Here is a 21,905-nt window from a genome sequence, read left to right as displayed (position 1 = left end):
CCGAGAGTCCCCGCCCACCAGCGACGCCGCGCGCGCCGGGACGCGAGTAGGCGGGGCCTCGGCGCGCAGAGATCGCTCGCCCGTGGCCCGCTGTCCTGGTCGTTGTCCTGGTCGGTCCCGCTGCCGAGCCGCGCCACACCATGGCCTTCGTCACCCGCCACTTCGTGCGCTCCGTGTCCTCCGCGGCCGCCGCCTCGGCCTCGGCCAAGAAGATCGTCGTCAAGCACGTGACGGTCATCGGCGGCGGGCTGATGGGCGCGGGCATCGCTCAGGTGAGCGGCGGGCGGCCCGGCCCGCGCTGGCGCCTGCCCGGCATGCTGCGCGCTCGGGACCGCGCGGCGCGAGCTCGGCGGCCATGTGCGAGGCGAACGGGGCTCCTGCAGCCCGGCCCGCTCTTGGCCCTTTAGAGCCGCTCTTCTGTCGCGGCCGCGCTCGCTCCGGAGCGGCCTCCGCCTCTCCGCGGGTCCCAGGGGTTACCGGGTCACCGCGAGCAGCTGAGGCCCTCGCGTCTCTAACCCGAGCCTGCAAGCCTGGCACCCGGCCCGGCTTTGCTTGGCGGCCGCGGTGACCTTCGATCTCGTCTGTGGGTGCGGAGGTCCGCACCGGCCGGAGGCCCGGGAGGCTCTGATCTGCTGGGGACTCGGCCCTGTACCAGCCGGCCGGGGTTCACGGTCGGTTGTGCAATTTATGGCCGGAATGCTGTAATGCCTGGAGTCTGTCCCTGTCCCTGTGCCCCCTTACATTCCCACTCACATTGGAGAACCTTGATTTTCATATCCTAGCAATTATGATTATATTCTTAGACTTTCGGTCGTTTGCAGCTTGAATTGTCAGGAGTAGGGGAGGTGGTTATGGTCACCTAATTTTAATTTTTCCTAGAGAGGGTATCCTCGAGCCCAGTGGCTGTAAGCATGAAAGAGTTCGATTTGTCATTGATATTTTTTGCTTGATTTTTTAAAATAAATCATGCTGCTTGCATTTCTGCTTCCTGCAGTTTTTATTTTTTGTCAATTTACTAACTTGATTGTGATGACCCTGTAGTTAGTCTGTTTGGCCTATCACCAATACTAGTTCTTTAACTCAGTGTCTCCCGTATCTTCTGAGATAATGTTTTTAGAACCCCCCCTTTTTTTTTCTCGGTACCAGGGATCAAACTCAGGACCTCGAGCTTGCCAGGCAGGCACTGTGCCGCCGAGCTGAATTCCCAGCCCACAAACCTTGTCCTTTTTACTGTGTGGATGCCCTGGCTGCTGGCCTATGGTGTCCTAATAAGTGCACATGCCAAGACGAGTAATTCCCTTCGGCCTAAGAGTTTTGCACATTATATCCAAGAGAAGGTTTACTTGTAGTATCCTGTATCCCTCTGCCGTGCTAGTCTCCCAAGGCTGTGAGGTTTTGAGATTTGTTGGGGAAAGGAATAAAACAATGTATTTGTTAAAAACATTTAAACAACATCTTGGTAAGCTATTAGGGCCTTTTGCCTCCAGTAACGGTGTCAGACAAGGTCTGGACACTATTTGGATGGGGTCCTTGAAGAGAGCAGTGGGAAAGAACTGGAACCTGAAGAAGAAATACATAGTGCTTTTGTGTAAACCAGGTTGCTTTGTTCTTAGAATGCTGTGTGCATCATTGGCTCCGTGTTGTGCTGCATGAAAAGGGACGGAGACAGCGCCTAAAGTTACACGTACGGTGTTGCAACTTTCACCAAAGGAAAGAGGAAGGAGAAATGATTGACACTGATAGGGAACATAGACTTGGGGATTAAATCCTTGAGATTTGTCCAATTTAAGGGAAAAAAGAAAGGTATGTACTTCCTAGATTGGAAGCAACTGTCACTGCAAAAGGTAGTGAGGACCACAAGTGCGTAGTGGACAGTCGTAAGGAATAGTAATTCCGTCCTTAACCTAACACGGCTTAGAGAGCCACACTCACTTCAGGTAACAACTGTGATGCTGTGCTTCCTTGCGAGACAGCTCTGCAGGGTTCTCTGCAGACAGCTCTGCAGCACACCCGGTTTTTCCCTCTGTGCGGCGTGAGCAGTCCTGTGCTGTCTTGCCTCACTTTTTGCTCCTTGGCCAGCCGCTGTTGGCACAGGGTAGTGAGTCTCTGGCCTGCTGAGCACCCCTGACTGATGAGCGGTTGTGTGCTGAGTATAGAAGGGCTCAGTCCAGTGCGAGGAGGTGAATGGTCTGCATGGCGCTCTGCCCCACGCTGCAGTAGCAGTCACTTAGCCACCGTGCCCGCGTTTGTTGTCTCTCAGGCCTCTCACTGACACTGCCTGGTAGGACTGCAGAGGACTGGGTGATTAGCGCAGTGTCTGGGGCGCTTGCAGGAAGAGCTCACAGGTCAGCAGCTCTAACCCGCGGTGATGCCCCGTCCTGTCCTAGTCGCCTTTCCGCACCATCTGTTCCCTTTGACTCCCAGGGAGGCCCCTAATGACCACCTGGGGAATAGTGGTCAGAGTCCCTGTCCCTTCTTGCCCAGTCATGAACTCGGGTGCCAGCTGGCACCACGTTGTGCTCAGGACACTGAGCAGAGGGAGGGCACCTCCCCTCTGCTGCCCGGTTCCCTGTCCCACCTTGGCACAGCTGTTACAGGACAGGAACAAACTAGACTTCAGGTTCTGCTCCTGCTTCACGTTTAGCTGCGTTCTCCCGAGCTCTTTTGGAAGTAGTTTCAATTGTGATCAAGTGACCATTCTGTTTACAATTTCAATTTTAAAAATGTGTCCAAGTTAGTGCTGAGCAAGATAAGATGTCACTTGGTCTTACAGGCCCCTGATGCATTTGTCGAGCAATTAAATAATTTTAGATAAGCAGAGCCTGTGCTTAATTATATTTGACCAAAGTACAAGCTGTTGTTAATGTGTGTGTTTTCAAAGAGCATCTGCTTTACCTGTCATTTCTTTTGTTTGTTTTAAATTTTAAAATCCCTGAGGCTGCAGTTAAGTGTTTAAGTGAGTTAACTTGGGTTCTGTGTTTGTCTGGCATCTACTTCTCACCTGCCTTTGATTGCCAATTTATCTTCAGGGGGCTAAACAGGCGAACAGAGGGGCTCCTCGCATTACATGAGCCTCGAGTGGGGACAGATTGGTGTTTGCACATAATGATCACGTTCATCGTGGGCACTGGGTACGTGTTCATAGCTCACCTTCATTCTGTTTCCCCTCCCTTCCCTCCTTCCTCCCTCCAGCCCTGTCCCCTTTGATTGCAGAGCCTCTGTCTGTTTCCTGTTACCTGCACCGTTCTCTTTAGCACATGACACTTTAGGGGCAGTCAGAGGTTTGCAATTTGAAGGAGAGTAGGGGTGACTTCATCCTGCCCTAAGCTTTTTTTTTTTTTTCCGGTACTGGGGATTGAACTGGGGACCTTGTGCTTGTGAGGCAGGTGCCGGAACCACTGAGCTAAATCCCCTGCCCTAAGCTTTTTTTTTTCCTGTCCTTTTAAAAAGCCAAGAGTAAGCTATTAAAACAGTTTGGGGGTACGGGAATGGTTTAAGCTCCAGGGGCACATTTCCCTCACCTTTGTCTTCCTCTTGATGCTGAGTGAGCCCCCAGGGGACCAGAAAGCTTGTCCACCTTCACAGAGTTGGTCACCAGCAGCTTTCTTGGACCCCTGGTGGGTGGAAGAATAGTCGGGCTGCTTTGTATGCTTAACTTATTCATTTCTCCTGCCCAATAAGTTATAAACCTGTTGAAGTTTGCTTCAAAAACTGCAGAGACCCAGAAGTTTCAGGGCTCTGGAGCAGGGCACAGGGAGCCAGCTCTGTGCTCCCTGCTGTCAGTGCATTATGGAGGGTTTGTTTTGATTCACAGGAGGGGACAACTCTGGGCTGCAGCTTAATTCCATGAGAGTCCTTCTCCATCGGTAGATGAGTCGCCAGCCTTGGGATGGTTTTGGAGAAACCGTCATCCTCAGAACATCCGGGGACATTCTGTGCAGTGGAAGTGGCTTGGCCTTCTGGTTTCCTGGCCCCCTCTGTCCTGCCTTATCTGCCTTAGTGACACACGCCTCACTGCCCAGCCCTGCAGTGCGTAGCTGGCTGCCTGGTCGCCTCCGCCTGCCCCAGGTGCTGATGATGCTGATCTGCTGAGGGTGTGGGTGTGAGGAGGTGCCTGCCAGTCAGCACCTGGCCTTCGGTGCTGGACTCCTTGCCCCTGTCCAGGAACAGTGACATCTGTCCACCGTTGTGGTTGTGAGCGTTGCAGGCGTTGTTAGGTGCTCGTGCTTCAGGTAGTGTCTGAGCAGTGATGCTCAGTAACTTCTGGCTGCTTTTATGTAGATCTCTCAGCTCTAACCCAGGGGTCTCTGTAAATTCTCACCTTTGAAGATGAAGGATGGGGAGCTCATCCAACCTTGGAAATGTTAAATGTATGTATGTGGGTTGTAGAAAGATAATAATCTTGGGCTGGGGATATAGCTCAGTGGTGCCATGCCTGCCTGGCAAGCTCAAGGTCTTGAGTTCAATTCCCGGTACCCGGGGGGGAAAACAAGATAGTAATCTTCGTCCCTGGTTGGCTCTTCTTGGTTATTGTCGTGAGTCCTGGCCCTCAGCTCCCTGCAGTCGTGACACTGTTCTGTCCACAGCACTCCCATGGCTCTCCCGTGACCAATGTATAATCACCATTGTAATTGCTCTGACCCTTGATTCCGGGGGCGGAGCTGGGCCGGAGCTGGGCTTCTGCACTGTGCCGGCCTCTGCAGCTGCCGGTGGGATCTGCACAGCATCTGTGGAGAGGACCCTCGTGGGCACCCTCCCTCCACCCCGACTCAGGTCCCGGCTGCCGAGTCCCTGTGGAGCCAGGGGCTCGCCTCACCCTTCCCCCTCCACCTGTGCTCGGAAGCTTCTGCCTCAGTGACTACCCTTGTCCTTCAGACTCATGCTGGGAGACAAGTCACAGGCCTCGGCCCTGCCCCGGAGCACTGTCACTGGCCCTGTGGCTCCTGGGCCGCTGTGGGACCTGCGTTGCTGTGGCAGCTCCGGGTTGGTCTTGAGGAGAAAGAGACCCTACTCGTCCTGATAGGCTGCGCCTCTTAGCCTTGCTGGGTGCAGGTGGTCCGTGGCTCCCCTCTGCTCGGTGCCCCGCACACAGCAGTCTGGGCTTCCTGGGGCAGTGGTTTCTCCTGGTGGTTTCCTCCTCCACCCTGATAGCTTCTTCCCAGAAAGCTAGCAGCCAGGCTTAGGTGGTGTCATTGGACAGTTGCAGAAGTGTGCATGCTCTTGCTTTTGTTGCAGCCAGGAGCTGTGAAATTCTTTTCTACTGAGCCCTGGGTAATGTGGTTGCTCCGAGTTTACAGGAGCGGCCTCAGCTCCCCTGCTGGAAAGGGCTGCCGTCCCTCATGGGCCTTTGCCACCAGGTGGATTCGCCCAGCTGCCCAGAGAGGAGCTGCAGCTCACCTGGAGCCTGGCGAGGCAGATGGGGTGTGTGGACCCAGGACAGCCACCCAGGCCCAGAGCGCCCTGTGGAGACGCCAGCAGCGAGTGTGGAGAGGAGCAGAGCCCGAAAGCTGCAGTCGCTGTCCTGGGCACTGCAGGAGCGACAGACAGGGCACCGGGCAGCCCCATGAGACCGAGCATGCTGTCCGCCTGCACCTGCTGACCTCAGTTCCCCCAGCCTGCTAGACTCCCGGCAGTGATAATGGGAATCCTCTTTCTAGGTTTTTGAAGAATTTCCATTCACATCCCTTAGGCAGTACACGAGTGTTCATATTTCTCCATATCCCCGCCACAACGTGCTTGTCTTGCTTTATGCGGTGACCGTTCTGCCAGGTGTGACACAGGTTCCCACGCTGTGCTGTGATTCCATGAGGCCCCGACTGGCCCCCTTGCTGTCTACCTTTGTGTTTATGCGTGGGTCTCTTCTGTGCCTTCCTGTGGAGAAGGGTTTCATGATCATAAAGGCTGAAGGCCCCCACCGTGGGATCCCTAAAAACGGGTGGCTGTGATGTCAGCCTGGCAGGAGAACCGCCCTGGCTGACCCTGAACCGAGCCTTGGTGGTGGAGGGGCTGGGTGGACAGGGCAGCCTGTGTGGGAGGGGCTGCGCCTGCATCTGGCCGTGCGTGATCTGAGCCCCAAGACGGCAGACACGGGGTCGCTTGTCCCCGGCTTTGCCCAGAGGGCCGAGACACATGTAGGTGCTGGGTGAATCAAACACAAGTCCGTTCGCGTAAGGATGTTGATTTCTCCCCAGCCGCATGTGGTGCTGCCCTCGGGCTCCCCGGGCCAGCGTTCCAGCCTCTGGTGCCAGAAAGCCGTAGTTGAAAGTAACGGAGGCTTCTGGACCACATTTCTTCCACCTAATAATTGACTCAAGCACCTGCTAGTAGCTCTCTTTTTTTTCATTATCCTTTTCAAACTATTAATACAATTTCTCATAATCTTAACATAACTTAAAGTTTATATAAAGCTTATCACAGGGCCGGGGATTTAGCTCAGTGGTTCTGCTGCCTGCCTCACAAGCGCATGGACCCGAGTTCGATCCTCGGTACCAAAAAAAAAAAGCTTATTACATAGGGTTTCTAGCAACAAAACCAGTAATTTCTTGAAACTTATTTCTAAAATAGTTTACAGGTTGAAGCTTTCAAAGAGCAGCAGTGTCACCGTGTGTTCATTTCGCGAGTGTGAAGTGTGTCTGTGCTCGGCACTGGGGTGGGGTAAGGTGGCCGCTGCTCTGGAGAAGCCCCTGTCTAGGGGGACAGACAGCTCGCTGCCCACCTGCTGTCGCCTCCAGGATGCAGGATGAGCAACTGAGCGATGCCACCTTAAGGTAACTTTTTGGATTTTTTTGGTGGCACTAGAGCTTGAACCCAGGGCCCTGCACATGCTAGGCAAGCTGCACCACTGATTTCTGTCCCCAGCTAAGGGAAGGCTCTGGACACTAGGAGGTGATGTAACAGATGGGATCTATTTCTTAGGGTCTAGGAAAAGGCCATTACAAAGTGTGCGCCACAGGATTGATGTGTGCAATGTATGTGCTACACAGCATTTACGCATGTGTGGACAGGTGTGTGCCAGAGCCACCCTTGATTGGCATTTGCAGTGACAGCAGCTTCAGAACCTGAAGAAGTAGATGACGCAACAGGTGTTTCAGAAAGGTCCTGAAGTATTGAGTTTCTAATCCAAAGTTGGTGTCAGTGAAATCCCCCTTCCCATTTATTCTTCATCTTCTGTATTTGAAATTTCTCCACTGTTCCGGGTGTTACCGGCCACATCTGTGACAGTGTTACTGAGGTGGCCCGAAGTCAGTTCCTTTTTGCATTAATACCCAGAGGCTGGGCTGCTGTTCGGTAACGGCAGCTGGTAGCTCTTGTCAGTTCAGCACTTGCCCTTTTATTCAAGTCCTACACAAAAGGCCTGCTCCGCCTGTGTGTCAGTGGAGGTACGCGGGACTCTGCAGATGTTGGAGAAGGCTGTGACTGAGGGAGAGATGTGTTGGGTCGCAAAGGTGAGCTGTTCCTGAGTGCAGCGGGGAGCAGGGACAGCAGTGTCTGGGAAGGATCCAGCCCGGGGTCGCTGTGTGCCTGTCATCAGCAGTCAGTGTGCAAGGCACATGACATCCTTGAGGATGCAAGTCCACATCTGATTCTTTTTTTTCCCCTGGTCCTGGGAGTCGAACTCGGGACCTTTCACTTGCCAGGCAGGCGAGGAACCACTGAGCTACATCCTGGCCCCCAAGTCTGTTTCTGCCATGAGGGAATTTGAAGTCCAGCAGCACAAATTAGATGAAAACTCAAGTGACATCGCGCAGGGCAGCAGTATAAGGGGTCTGTAGGAAGAGATGGGCAGTAGGACCCTGCCTTTTGAAAGGGTTAGTGCCTATAGACGGCTGCTGTCCCTCTGCCATCTGAGGACCTGGTCCCATCCCTCCAGGGCCCTCCCTGACGAAGGGCAAGGCCCTCTCCAGATGGGAACCCCCCGCCCCGCCCCCGTGCCTTTAGAATTGCAGGAAATGAAGTTCCCATTTACGAGCACCCCTTGGTGGCATCACCTCACAGCTGCACAGACTGCGGCAGCCGCCATCTTCCTAGGTTAAGGCCGAGTGGCCGGGTGTAGAGCACAGCAGTGGTGGCAGTTTCAGTACCTTCCAGGTGCCCCTCCTTGGTCTGAGCACTTTCACCGAGTTCAGTTTTTCTTGCTCTTCCTGTTCTGCCTCCTCCTTTTACTTTTACTTTTCGGTATTGGGCATTAAACCCAGCCCAGACCATGCTCTGCCATGGAGCTGCACCCCGCCCTAGTGCGTTAACGTCTTCAACCCTCACTGAGGCAGGACGGAAGAACTGGGGCTGGGGGGGCCTGAACAGAGACAAGGACACCGGCGGGGTGGAGCTGTGACGCGGTTGGGCCTCACTTTCTTTCAGGGCCTCACTTTCTTCCAGGGCCTCACGCACCAATTCCTGAGTCGTAAAGACACAGGGAGTCCATACATCCACCACTGTAAACCCACAGATTTTGTGCACTTCAACCCTCAAAGAAATTGGCACCGTCTCTGTAAACTTCAAATGCATGCGTTTTAACCTGGCTGGTGAAGTCAGGTTCTGCTTGAGCCCACTAGTGGGTAACCTGACGGGCACGACGTAAACAGTGACATCCGGTTCGCCCATCTTGAGTGCGCCAGCACATGAGTACCCCCGGCCCCAGAGCCTAGTGAGCCTCCCCTGGAGCTCCTGGACTCAGTGCAGCTTTGATCCCGCCTGGCTGATCTGCCTCCCCAGACTGAACTTCCTGAAGCGCAGGCAAGAGCCTTCCCGGGCTGAGATGAGGCCCCACCTCCTTTGGGGACCTTCCCAGACCCCCCGGTGACCTCACAGTGCCCTGAGACAGTGTTGTTGTCAGCCCTGACCAGACTCACAGGTAGTGGCTGGCCAGGCAGTGCCTCGGTTGGCTCTGTGTGGCTGTAGTACCCGGGACGAGGTAACCTAGAAGGTCACAGTTCCGGGGGCTGGGAAGTCAGGGTCAGGGCGCCAGCATCTGGTGTCTCATGAGGTCTTCTCGTGTGTCCTCCTGAGGCAGGGACCCTGTGTTGTCACGTAGAGGCTGTGGAAGGTGGACAGACTCCTCTCGCTCTGGCGAGGCACCTCGCCCCTTCCATGCGGGAGGAGTGCTCATGGCTTATTTATTGCTTAGGCTCACCTCTTGGTCCCAGCACATCTGCAGTCCCGTGCAAAACCTAGAGTGATGATTTCAGCCTAGAAGTCCAGTTCTACAACTTGTTCCTCCACATACTGTCATGCTGCCGTCATGGAAGGACATTGATGGTGAGGCCAGAGCCAGCTTCACATAGCTCAGGAAGTCCCCCTCGGTTTGGATCTACAGTGTCCCGGAGGGCTCGTGTGCAGAGGTTGCCTCTGGGAGGTGCTGGGGCGTGGGGGTGCCACGCTCCCAGTGGACCCCTCTGCTGAGACGCGCAGGGTCGGATGTGCCTCAGGAGGCAGCGCCTGGCTGGAGGGGGCACCAGGGCGTGCTGGCAGGGTGTGCTGCTCTCCCGGGCCTGCTTCTCTCTGCTCCGGGCTGTCTTGGGGTGACAGCTGTCCCCTGCAGTGCTGTCCCACCCTGCTGATGGTGCCTAGGAGCCAGCCAGTTCTGCATGGGACCTCCTCCTCCTCCTCTAAGTTGTGGGTGTTGGCGATTTTGTCCTAGCATCGAGAAAGTGACGAATACACCCTCAACCCCCTTTCTCCTTCCTCCCTTTACAGTGGACAAGGTGCGGGCCTGTTGGTGAAAATGGAAGGATGTAGGAAAGAAAACCTGAAAATGAAAATTGGAAGGGGAACAATAAGAAGACACAAGGGGCAAGGCCGGGGGTTTAGCTCAGTGGTTCTGCCACCTGCCTCACAAGCCAAGGTCCTGAGTTCGATCCCCGGTACCAAAAAGAAAAGGAAAGACAAGGGGTGATCGAGATGAACAGTGAATACTTGAGTTATCACAGTGAAAGGCGCATTGCCGTTAATCCTCAAGGCTCCTGCTCACTTTGAACACACCCCATCAGGCAGGCCACTTTTGGACGCAGTTCTAGAAGTTGTCTTTCTGGCCCTGTGTGAGTTCTGGCTCCTCCCCGAAGTCAAAATGACCATAAAAAGTCAATGTTTTGAATCTGTTTGGGACATCAGGACGGCTGGGTCAGCACAAATAGACACTCGGGAGAGAGGATGCTGTGGCTCTGGGAGGTGACAGTTGTGGGCGTGTGGCACTGGGTCCAGCCGCTGCTGGGTTTCTGGCTGGCTGAGATGTTGAGAGGCGAAGCCTGCTGGGAGAGGTGACTCCTCTCTTGGTCCCTGCTCTGCTTCCTGCCTGGCGAGCCATGAGCTCTTTCTGCTCTGCTGTCTCAGTGGGTTCGAGCTCCCTAAGAGAAGGACGGCCCCTGTTGTCCCTGTCCCCAAGCTGTCCACCATTCTGTGCCAGGTGTGCCTAAATCTCGACTCCTCCGAGGTGAGGAGCTGTGTGTGGGTGCCAGAGGGAGGGTTTGGAACGGGCTGGGAGGGGATGCGGGCTTCTCACTGCTCAGACCAACAGGTATGGCCGGGGCAGAGGGTGGAGAAAAGTCCCCACAGTGGCCTCTGCCCGCCCCTGCCTGGCGGGTAATGTCCCCCTTGGCAACGTCACCCTCTGTCACCTTCTCCCCTGCTGCCCACCCCGGAGCAGGTCCATTTCCTCACCTGCTGCAGCTGGAGTCTGAGTTTCTTCGTGTCCGTGTTGGGGTCCCCCAGGTATGGTGGGTCCCAGACAGGCCCCAGCGCGCAGTCAGCCCGAGTCAGGAGGAGGCGAGGCAGAAGCAGGCGGGTCTGAGGTGCAAGGAGGGCCCCCTCCCGGGGCTGGCAGGACGCACAGCCTCACAGCATCTGGGCTCTCGGGGTGGTCGGTGAGGCACCTCTGCCCGCGCCCTTCGACCCTCGGTAGGGCCAGGTGGCCAGCTGCACAGGTCCATGAGCAGTGGGTGCAGGTGCGTGGCATCTGGGCACGGTGGGCGCCAGCCACCCTGCTGTGTGAGTCCCAGGCCCCTGCCCGGCCTGTTGGGTCCGAGTCCACCCCTCCGCCCTGCTCTGAGTGGCCCTGTCCCGCCAGCCCCCAGGGCCCCGCAGGCGACGCAGCCGTGTCCAGGGTGTGGTGACGGGGCCCGGGACCGACTGACATAGGAATCTTGTCTGGGGAGCTGGAGCCGCCTCCTTTGAGGCATTGCTCTTGCTTTCTCTGTGGGTTCCTCTCTGGGCCGCCTGCTGCAGTGACTGGCACCCAGCGGGTCCCCAGCCCCTCAGCGGTGCAAGCTCTCCACGGTGGTGGCGCCCGGTGTCCTCTGGGCCTTGCGCCACCCCACTCGCGCTTGTCCCTAGGGGACCTGGTGGCCCTCACTGTGTGCTGCGGTGATAGGGAGACCCTGTCCCTGGCCATGGAGACAGGGTCCTCTCCTGCCCTGTGACAGTGTCTGCTTCTGAGGGGGGATGCCCGAGACCAGGGCCGGGTGGACCCGGGGCTCCGGCTCTGAGGGAGAGGTCGGAGTGGGCAGGGCTGGCGGAGGGGCTGGTCACCGTGTCCCTTTGCTGAGCAGCCGCATGCAGCAGGGCCTGCGGGGTGGACGGCGTGGGCTTAGAGCACTCCGAGTTGCCGCAGGAAGGGTTTGCCTCCACCTGCCGTCTGGCCGTGGGGAGTCCTTGCCTTCTCCAGGCCATGAAGGCTGCTCGCTTCCACGGCAGGGTCACAGGCCTGCTCGGCCGGAAGTGTGTGGGATGTCAGCTTACCCTTCACAGTCCTGCTCTGCTGGAAGGGTGGTGGGATTCTCATGGAATGAGGCTTTTCTTTTTGCTTTCCCTTTCCTTCTTTTACAAAGCCATTCTTTTTCCCCTTTTGCTCTAGGTTGCTGCAGCCACTGGCCACACAGTGGTGTTGGTGGACCAAACCGAGGACATCCTGGCCAGGTCCAGAAAGGGGATCGAGGACAGCCTGAGGAAGGTGGCAAAGAAGAAGTTTGCAGAAAACCCCAAGGTCGGTCCCACCCCGACACCCTGGGCCCAGTCCTCTGACCTTTCGTGTTCGTGAGGCTTCTGGCCTTGCTTAACCCCATGTGTGTGCATGGGCTTCAAGTTTGCGGAAAACTCATTTCCCTGTGACTGTAGGCTGCTACAGTGTCACCAGCATCGGGCAGGTCAGGAAGCAGAAGTAAAGGATTTGCCAGGGATTTAGCTCAGTGGTTCTGGTGCCTGCCTTGCAAGTGCAAGGTCCCGAGTTCAATCCCTGGTACCAAAAAAAAAAAAAAAAAAAGAAGTAAAGGATTTGAGGTCAAGGAGAAAGTTTCTTTCTGCAGGCGACAAACCCATACCAGAAGAGCACTGAGAGCTTGGGGTGGAGCAACACCGATTTCCAAGAGGAGGGGAAAGGGAGATAGAGGAAGAGACCTGTGTGTTAGCAAGGCACCCACAAAATAGTGAGATATCTAGAGGAACTTCCGGTGCCCAGCAGTGTCTGGTCGCGCCCTGGGATGGAGGAGGGGCGCCTAGGCGAGGAGTCCACTTCCGGAGCAGAAGCAGGGTCAGAAGCACCACGGATGCCCTCACAGTCCTGGTTTGCACACACTCATCCATCCTTTTTGCTGCTCTGAAGCTCCTCTGCAAGTCCTCTTTCCTGAGTGTCTTTGCGAGGTGGGATCAAAAGTATGGTGAAAGCAGCTTCCAATGGCATCCAGAGGTCGAGCAGGCTTGTGAAAACACAACAGTGTGTCACGGATCTGGTACCATGCAACTCTGGCTCTTCCCCAAAGTCAGAATGCCCATGAGAGGTCAGTGTTTTGAATCCATTCAGGACATCGAGGCAGCCACAACAGTGCAGCTAAAGACCCTCAGGAAAGAGGCCTCCAGAGCTGCTGTAGGAGGCAGCCAGGACGATGGGATGAGTGTGTCTGAAAGGAGGGGGACTTTTGAGTGGGGTTCATGGCAGTGTGTCTTTCACTGTAATAACATTTTAATTTAAACACTCGGCATGTGTTTTGATCACACCTGGTCCAGCGGGCAGTGAGGGTGCTGTGAACACAGGTGAGGAAATGCGTGTCTGCAAACTGGGAGAAGGCAGGGGGCTGACCGTGCGTCCCTGGGTGTGCAGGCCAGGCCTCCCGCCCTGCAGCAGGGCCCAAGGTGATGGCCCCTCCTCCTGCTGCCTCAGGCTGCCGATGAGTTCGTGGCCAAGACCCTGAGCAGCATCACGACCAGCACGGACGCCGTGGCCGTGGTGCACAGCACCGACCTGGTGGTGGAGGCCATCGTGGAGAACCTGCAGGTGAAGAACGAGCTCTTCCAGAGGCTGGACAAGTTCGCAGCTGAGTACGTGGCCCCCGAACCCCTGCCCACGGCCCCCCGGCCCCTCCTGGGTCCTCAGCAGCCCCCAGAGGAGCCAGCCCATTCCTTGCCCTCCACCCTCCCGATTTGCTTCTGGGGCACAGGCTCCCATCTGACCCTGTCCCCATTCCCGTGGTGTGGAGAGCTCCAGGGCTCAATGGCTGTGTCGAGCGCTTTCCAGCTTCAGCAGAAACCCTCTTGGAGCGTCACCGGGGCTCACCCTTGCCCGGCTTACTGCGGGGCGGCAGCCTCATGCTGCCCACACCGCCAGCAGCTCAGCTCCAGTCCAGGGCCTCGGAGAGCGTGTGACCCGGCTGTCATTGACCCATGTGCACCTGTCACCCATCTCAGTTAGAGAAGGCTTTTGGCAAGGGGGACTCAGCCGACGCCAGTGGGCTGAAGAGGACACTTGTGTCGTCCTGCTGGAGAGTCACAGTGGGGCCTGGTGCTGGTGCAGCCCTGCCCGTGTCACCTGTGTGTCACTGCTGGGCAGAGTGCGGTGGGGTGGCAGAGACGCCTGACAAGGACAGGGATGCTGTGTGGATGGGCGCGGGACCCGGTGGGCGCCCTGGAGAATTCAGCGCAGCCCTGGGGGTTTTGCAGTACTGCGCGGGCAGCCACTCTGGTGACAGCGACAGGGAGAGGATTGAGAGGCGGGGCCAGCACTGTGACCCATGTTCAGGGCTCTGTGGCCTTCCGGTCAGCAGGGCTGAGGCCTTGGCAGCTCTGTGGGGCACGTGCAGGCTCTGTCGCTGGAGCTCACAGGAAGCAGTGACTCAAGAGCAGGAGGGCACAGCCAGAGACGTGGCCTCGCTGCTTGCTGGCACCCTCCCCACACGCCCCCTTTGAGTTTCGGTCGCTACCCCATGGAACACTTGCGAAGGCCAAGTTGTCTTCTTGGGGCTCGGGATTGCCCTGTGTCCATGCTGGACTGGCGCTTTGTGAGCTCAGTCGATCCTTCTGCCTCAGCCTCTGGGTGGCTGGGACTGCAGGTGTGTGCTGGCACAGCAGCCTGCTGGCCTTCTCAGAGCAGACCTACCGAGGCGACTCCTGCTAGGGGCTCCTTCCGGTGGGACCTGTTCGGGGAGGACACTGCAGTGATGAAGCCTGCTGGGCTGCAGTGAGGCCCGTCTCTGCTGTCCCCAGTTCCCAGCACCCCTCTCTGCAGGCAGGAGCCTAGGACCGGGCTGTGCTGCTCCCTTATCCTGCTATGCTGTTTGCTTTTGCTACCTCTAGGATGAAAAGCGATTTGGGGGTGCTTGAGCATCAGAAAGCGCAGATAGGAGGGGTGCGAGCCGTGTGTGCAGGACAGAGGTCCCGGGGCTCACTGCAGACATGCCAGCCCCATTGTTCAGCAGAGCTCACAGCTAGACCTGGGCTGCCTGCCCGGCGCCACACTGCCTACCACGCGTTCCCTGTCTCGGGCGGCTCTCTTGAGCAGGGCGGAGCAGGGCCCCCCACCCCGCAAGAAGGCTGGAACCTGGAGTTGGGCCGGCTGGTGTGTGCTCCCATCCGCCAAGTGGCGCTGCAGGAGAGCCCAGCCGTCCGCCTGGGAGCCGGAGAAGCCAAGCCCTGGCTTAAGGCAGGGTGGGTTTAACGGGCGGGCACTGTTCTGTCCACCCCGAGGTCCAGGGCGCAGCGTTTTCCGGCTCTTTGTAAGCAGTACTTGAACGGGTCGCTGCGCCCCAGCCTCCCTCCCCTAGCGGACTTCTCGAGGGTGCTGCAGTGTCTTCCGTTTCATTTTAATTTGCACGAACTGGAAAGGAAGCCTCCCCCTCCTGAGGTGCTGGCTTCACCTAGCTACAGGTCCCGGGTCCACCGTTCTCTTGTCAGTCCGGTCTCCGGCAGGCCTGTCCTGTGGCCCGCCGCCTCCCTTTCCTTCCAAGCGTGGAATTGGGGCTGCAGGGGACAGCAGCAAGCCTGTCCTGCACGCGAGGGAGGTTGGCGAGCTGTGCCCAGCAGGTCACTGTGACCTGGGGCTGGCACTGGAGGGCCGGCCGCCGGCGCCTGTGAGCTGCGGCCCTGCTGCCTCTGCGGTGGACCGGACACGGAGGCAGTGGGAGTTCCCGCCCCCAGGCCCGGTGCACTCAGCCCGCTGTCCTGCAGGCACACCATCTTTGCCAGCAACACGTCGTCCCTGCAGATCACCAGCATCGCCAATGCCACCACGCGGCAGGACCGCTTTGCCGGCCTCCACTTTTTCAACCCTGTGCCCGTGATGAAGCTGGTGGAGGTCAGTGGGCCGCGCTCCTCTCCCTCGCTCGGGACCTTGGGAGGGTGGACCCGGAGCATGGGGCTGAAGGGAGGATGAACCTGGTCCCTGCTGTCCACAGCGGACTCTGACCCGCTCAGCCTTCCTCGGGAGAGCTGGGCACACGCTCCACAGGTTCTGCTTTTGCTTCGCGTCTGTCCCTGGGTCGATCCGCGGCTGTGATCATGGGGCCGGGTGGGGCTCGCTGCATCGGATTCGCTGCCCTGGATGGGCTGAGCCAGAGTACGTGGGCGGTTGGAGGCAGAAGCCCAGCCCACCCGCCTTGACTTCGGGGGAAGTAATTGGCTGCCCTTTACTTCTGTATGAGCATGTGTGCACGTGTTTACATTCACTGAGTCCCCTCCCCCAGGCCTGGCCCCGATGGTGCATTCTGGGAGTGGCTGGGGCTGCCCTGCCGGTGTGACTCGGTGCCCACACCTGGAGGCCAGCGAAAGAGCACAGCCGGACTCCGCGCCCGGGTGTGGGGGGTGCAGGGCAGGAGGGGAAGCAGGCACTGGGGTCCGGTGTCCTCGCCGCCCCTTGGAGCCCACAGGACCAGTGCGTAACAGTTATTCTCTGCACAGTGCCCGGGCAGCCGGGGCTTGAACCTGGATTTGGGCAGGGCCTGCAGAGCCACCCGGACGCTGCCCTGTGCCTTAGGCCTGATTCTGCGCCCTGCAGCAGGGCACGGCCTGAGGAGGGTGTTCAGCTGCTGTCTGGTCCCAGAGCCCGGCCGTCTGGTCCCGAGGGCGCTGGGCCTGACGCTGCCCTGCTGCAGGTCATCAAGACGCCCATGACCAGCCAGAGGACGTTCGAGTCGCTGCTGGACTTCGCCAGAACGCTGGGAAAGCACCCTGTGTCCTGCAAGGTAGGGTCCGGCCGTCTGGGACCCGGGCACCACCAAACTCCTGCCGGGTGCTGCCCAGTGGGACTCGCCTGCCACACTTGAGCGGCCCGGCAGCGGCCAAGGGGGGACTCAGAGCCCCGCCGGGTAGGACCTGCAGGCCCGGCTCAGCCCCTGGAGCTCGGCCAGCCGGGCGGGCGGCCTGCACCAGTGTCTTGCGCCGGTCTGGGGCGAGCAGCTCCTGTCGCGGTCACCGTGGTGTGGCTGACCCTGCCCCACAGAGCAGCAGGGGAAGCTGCGCCATGCCGGGTTCTGTTTGCCCCTCGCCGCTCGCCTACTGCCTCTCTGGGGGTGGAGAGTTAACTGGGCGGCCGGCAGGTTCTGGCGCCCTGGAAGGACTCGCGTGGGCTGATTGCTGGCGTTGACGCCCGTGTGCCTGAGCCGCTGAGAACAGGCAGGGAGGTTGGGGCCGCCTGCCTGCCGCACAGGGACCGGGCGCTGTGGCTCCTGCGACTCCGCCAGGGCGCCCGGTGCAGCCCGCTCAGGCCGGGAGCCTTGGTTGATCTCAGTGTCGCTGGTGTCGTGCAGACCCACGAGCGAATAGCCGCCCCTGTAGACGGGGTCCAGGCCCGTCCCGCCTGGGGGTGCGTGGCCTTGCTGCCGAGGTCGGGTGGCTGCGGGTGCAGGGGTCCTCACAGGGCCGGGCCCGAGGGACCTCCGCCAGGGGAGACCTGTTCCCTGCTGCCCTGAGTGCTGTCCCGGGAGTCCAGCCGGTTCCGGAGGGGAGAGAGGGGAGGGGCGCCCCCTGTGGGGCGACTGAGGTGTTGGGCACGGTTTAAAAAACTGGACTACGGTGCGCGGCACAGGCGGGCTGGGCTGGGGTAACGAACGGTCTGTCGTCGTCTGCTGCAGGACACCCCCGGCTTCATCGTGAACAGGCTGCTGGTGCCCTACTTGCTGGAGGCGGTCCGGCTGTACGAGCGAGGTACCCGTTGGGGTCTGGGCTGTCACGCAGGGCGGAGAAGCCCGCCATGTCCCTGCTCCCCACCCGGCCCCACGTGATGCAGAGGTCACCGTGCTCCCAGGTCCCAAAGCTGTGACCGCGCACTAGGTGGGGAGCGAGCTCGCCCTTGGCACAGGCCCCACGCCCCATGCCCCACGTCCCGAGCCCCGGCTGCAGTGCCCCCGGGCGGCTGGCAGGTGGCGCTGGAGAGCTGCAGGAGAAAGCGGCGGGGTGGGTCCCCGGCTGGCCCGGCCTCATGGGTTTCAGGGCCCACTGGAAGCTGTTCCTCGTTGTGTAGGATTGGGGTGCTTAGCTGGAGAGGACAGTGTCTGTGTGTGTGCTTCAGGGGCGCTGTCAGATGCTCAGACGCATAGCTGGCCCCAAAGGGGCTCAGGAGTAGGCAGCCTGCAGCCGAGGCGCAGTGACCGTTCCCCGCCCGCATCCTTCTCCCGCCGCTCTGCCCGCTTGCCCTGTTACTCACAGCGGAAGCTGTAGGCTGCGCCGACTCTGCAGAGCTGTCTGATCGCTTCCTGGTGCTCTGTGACTCGGTGTCGCTTTGCAGATGGAGCAGCCCCAGGTGAGCCGGGCTGCTCCCCAAGCCTCACCGAAGCGCTGCCAGGTCGGAGCCGCCATGCTCAGCTGCGTCCTGCTGCGTGGTGCTGCCTGTGTGTGTGGACCCCGAGATTAGCATCGGGCTGTGGTCTGTGACTTGCATTGTGCGGATCCGAGTGCTGGCAGCCCTGGCCCGGCTGAGGAAGGGAGAGGCCTGGACCGAGGTCGGGCTCCATGCCCAGACACGGTAAGGCCTGGCTGCCTGCAGCCTCCGAGGGGCTGGAGAGCCCTAGGCCGCCTGCATGCCCTCGAGAGCCTGCTGTGCGTGGGGAAGCCTGCATGCAGCGTTCCTTGTCCCGTGTCCGCGCCTGCTGGGTGGCCTCAGTGTCTTTCCAGCCCAGGCCTCCGCCTCTCAGTCCTGGAGCAGCTCCATATGCGCTGTGCTGTCCCGGGGGCTGGTCCTGGTGCCTCCCGCAGTGGAGTAATGGGCCAAGCAGTGCACTGCCCCATGAGGCCCAGCAGTGATCACTGCGCTTTCTGAGGCCCAAAGCCAGCGCTCCCCTCTCGCTGCTCCGTTTCCTTGGCAGGGTGTCAGTGCTGTGTGTGAAAGGAGTCCTCGGGAGGTCTGAGCAGTGGTTCTGTGTGCAGCCCTCTGAGCGCTGTGTTTAGCTGCTTCCTTATGCTCTGAAACTAAATTATCCACGCCGCTGTTGCAGATCCCTCGCATTTCTGCCGTCAGAGAAGGGACACGGGGGTGGTTCTGATAGCACATGACAGGGACAGTTCAGGGAAAAGCACCTGGCCCTCTCGGCGGTGGTGGCTCAGTCAGCTTTGGGCTTTCAGCAGCTAGCTTGCTCCCTCCCCCTTTTCTCCTTTTCTCTTTCTTTCCCTTTCCCTTCCCCTCTCCCTGCCCCTCCCTTTTCCTCTTCCCCTCCCCCTCCTCCTTCCCTCCCTTATTTAAATGGTGCTGGGATCCACCCCAGGGCCAGAGCTGGAGGCAGGTGCTCTGCCCCAAGGCCCCAGCTGAGGGTCGGTGTGGCTGTGGCTCTGGATGTGGTGTGGCTCACCGCCAGTGAGGAATCAGGACTCTGCTAAAGCGTTAGATGGTGTGGAGCTGGAAGCCCCAGCCTGGCTGCCTGTCCCCGTGGGAGGAGCCTGCACCCTGTGCAGCACACACCTGTGAGGCCTAGCCAACGGACACTGAATGTGCGCGTCTAGGGTCTCCTGACTCGACTCTGGACAAGGGAACTTGGACTCTTCTCTCCACAGGTGACGCGTCCAAGGAAGACATCGACATGGCCATGAAGTTGGGAGCCGGCTACCCCATGGGTCCCTTTGAGCTTCTGGACTATGTTGGGCTGGACACCACCAAGTTCATCATGGATGGTAGGCCCGAGTCTTCCCTGCCTTTCCTAGCCACTAGGAAGTAGTGTCCGGGCTGTGGATTGTTGAGCTGATTGAAAACAAGTCCCCCAGGGCCCTCAGCAGCAGCTTGGACCACCCTGTGTTGCTAGGACGAAATGCCACAGAAGAGGAGGGGCCAGGGTACCGGGGTGGCGCCAGCCTAGCGTACAAGAGGCCCTGGACTGCAGCCAGCACTGTGAATGTGAATGAGAGGAAGAAGCAGGGAGGGCCCATGGGTGCTGCTTCCACTGCCGTGCCACAGCCTGGCGCAGGTGGATGGCCACGCTATAGGTGGGGCGTGGGCTTCCTTGCTGTATACCGCCCTCTGGGAACAGATCAGTCCTGGAGATGCAGCCCACTCCTGAGGTGGCAGTGGTCTCAGGCTGCACTGGACTCTGGCACCGGGGACCTTGGGGTCCAGGCTGTTCAGCCACAGCAGAGCCGAGTTCCGTCCCAGGAGAAGGGTGTGGCATGTGTACCGTGGGAGCTGTCAGACTGGAGGGTTCACAGAGGTTAGAGCAGCCCCTCGGGGCTGGTCCCTGCCCGCCTCCCCAGGGCTGCTCCTCTGCCATGGCACAGTGTGAGTCAGGAAACAACCAAGGTACGCTGGCATTCTGTCGCCGACTCCATTTGATCAAGAGAGACAACCTTTTAAAACATAAATTTGGGGGCCAGGGATTTAGCTCAGTGGTTTTACTGCCTGCTGCACAAGCTCAAGGACCCAAGTTCGATCCCTGGTACCAAAAAAAACCACAAAAGAAAACATATTCAGATTAGTGTAGTGCCGTTGAACACAGGATAAAAATAATTGTCAAGCTTGGTAATCCCAGCACTCTGGGAGGCTGAGGCAGGAGGAGGAGGAAACAGTTCAAGCCCAGCCTGACCAGCTTGGCAAGACCCTGCCTCAAAATAAAAATTGAATTCAGGGATGTGATGTATCTCCGTGTGAAGGACTGGAGTTCAATCCTGGGCCTGCAGAAATACATACATGTATATACACGTACAAACATACATAAACACAGTGGGCTGCCGGCCAGGTGTGGGGACAAATACCTGCATCCCCAGTAGTGGGGGGGGGGGGGGGCTGAGGTAGGAAGATCGCAAGTTCAAGTCCAGCCCTAGGCAACTTAGCAACTTAGCGAGACCCTGTCCCAAAATGTTTTTAAAAGGCTGGAGATGCAGCTCGGCTTGAGGGGACAGGCTTCACTGCCCAGTCCTGCAAAACCAGAACAAAGAACAGCCCTAGACTGCTGGAGGGAAACGCAGTTCACCACGCCTGCGTCTCAGAGAAGCAGTCACACCGGGAGAGCAGGCGGCCCATCCTTGTGAGGCTGCCGGGCAGTGACCGAGTTCAGTCACACCCTGAGCCAGGGCTCTGAAGTAGGCCGTGCCTCCGAGCCAGCACACACAGGGTCTGCTGGTGACTGGGACCTGTATTCTCAGCTCCCGGCCTAGCCTGGCTGACTGCGGCCGTGGAGTATCCGTCCGGGCAGCACAGGTGCCAGGCCCGGGACACACTGCGCCCTGCCAGCTGGGAGCACCGCAGTTGGAGCGAGCCCCGCACTTTGTTTCCTTCTGTAGGGTGGCACGACATGGATGCGGAGAACCCGCTGTTCCAGCCCAGCCCCACCCTGAGCAAGCTGGTGGAGGACAAGAAGCTGGGCAAGAAGTCCGGGGAGGGTTTCTACAAGTACAAGTGACCTCGCAGGCCCCGGAACCGCGTCAGGCCTGCAGCCAGCCGGAGCAAGGGGCGCGGCCAGGGCTCGCCTAGCTGATGGCACAGTGTGCATGGTGTTGCCGCCCCGCGGCCCGGCTCCTGGGTCCCTGCACCGAGGCCGGTCCGTGTAGTCTGTGCCTCTGCGTGTCTCTAGAGCTTCATACCTGGTGCCTTGGCAGGCGAGTCTCTGGGCCGCTTGTCCCCTCCCTGTAAGCACTGCCTGGCCCCACCGGGCCTGGAGACACCTGCTCGTTGGGGATCCCGGCCATCAGCAGCCTCGGCGGGGGAAGCGCCAGGCCCCTCTCCAGTCTTCTCCTGCTCTGTCCCTGAGATAACAGTGCTGCACACCTCTCCTGATTCCGGTGAATGAATCTTTCAGTCTGCGAAACTTTGAATGAAATAAACACCTGTGATTTCAAGTGCAAAGGCTGAGGCTCTCAGTGGGCAGAGGGTGACAGGGCGGAGGCAGCATGAGGACATCTGTTTCCCTGTGCCTGCAAGGTGGAGTAAGTAACAAGTAACCTGAGCTGCTTTGGCCACCGGCTGGGCCCCCCCCACAGGCCTTGCGACTCCCAGGCCCAGACCCTGACCCTGCCTGAGGCAGAGCAGACCTGGCCCCGAGGGTGAGATTCGACACCACAGGGCAGGCGCAGAGTCTCAAATCGAAGCCTTCAGACAGGTCTTCCCCAAGTGCGTTCCTAGTCTGGTGTCCAGGGTTAGATTTCTAATGACTGTTTTGTTTAAAAATTCATTTCATGATGGATGAAAAGGACTCTTGAGTTTTAAAAAGTATTTGAATGTGGGCCCAGGCAGGAGG

The 21,905-nt window shown here is 58.8% G+C and overlaps 1 protein-coding gene across 1 annotated transcript; it reads left to right on the top strand.

Annotated features, from left to right (window-relative positions):
* The first annotated feature begins 42 nt into the window (after positions 1-42).
* Hadh (hydroxyacyl-CoA dehydrogenase) lies at positions 43-21,507 on the top strand. Its single transcript, XM_004866221.3, has 8 exons — positions 43-272; positions 11,846-11,974; positions 13,145-13,302; positions 15,424-15,550; positions 16,347-16,436; positions 17,325-17,397; positions 19,237-19,353; positions 20,953-21,507. Exons 1-8 carry the CDS (start codon positions 141-143, stop codon positions 21,069-21,071), a joined length of 945 nt encoding a protein of 314 aa, XP_004866278.1. The 5' UTR covers positions 43-140; the 3' UTR covers positions 21,072-21,507.
* Positions 21,508-21,905: the final 398 nt, after the last annotated feature.

Source organism: Heterocephalus glaber, unplaced genomic scaffold (assembly GCF_053883595.1).
Source record: "Heterocephalus glaber isolate CG9 unplaced genomic scaffold, H.glaber_assembly_v1.0 deba00001688, whole genome shotgun sequence".
Lineage (NCBI taxonomy): Eukaryota > Metazoa > Chordata > Mammalia > Rodentia > Bathyergidae > Heterocephalus > Heterocephalus glaber.
Note: the sequence above shows the minus strand (reverse complement) of the source record. Positions and strands in the feature narration are given on the sequence as shown.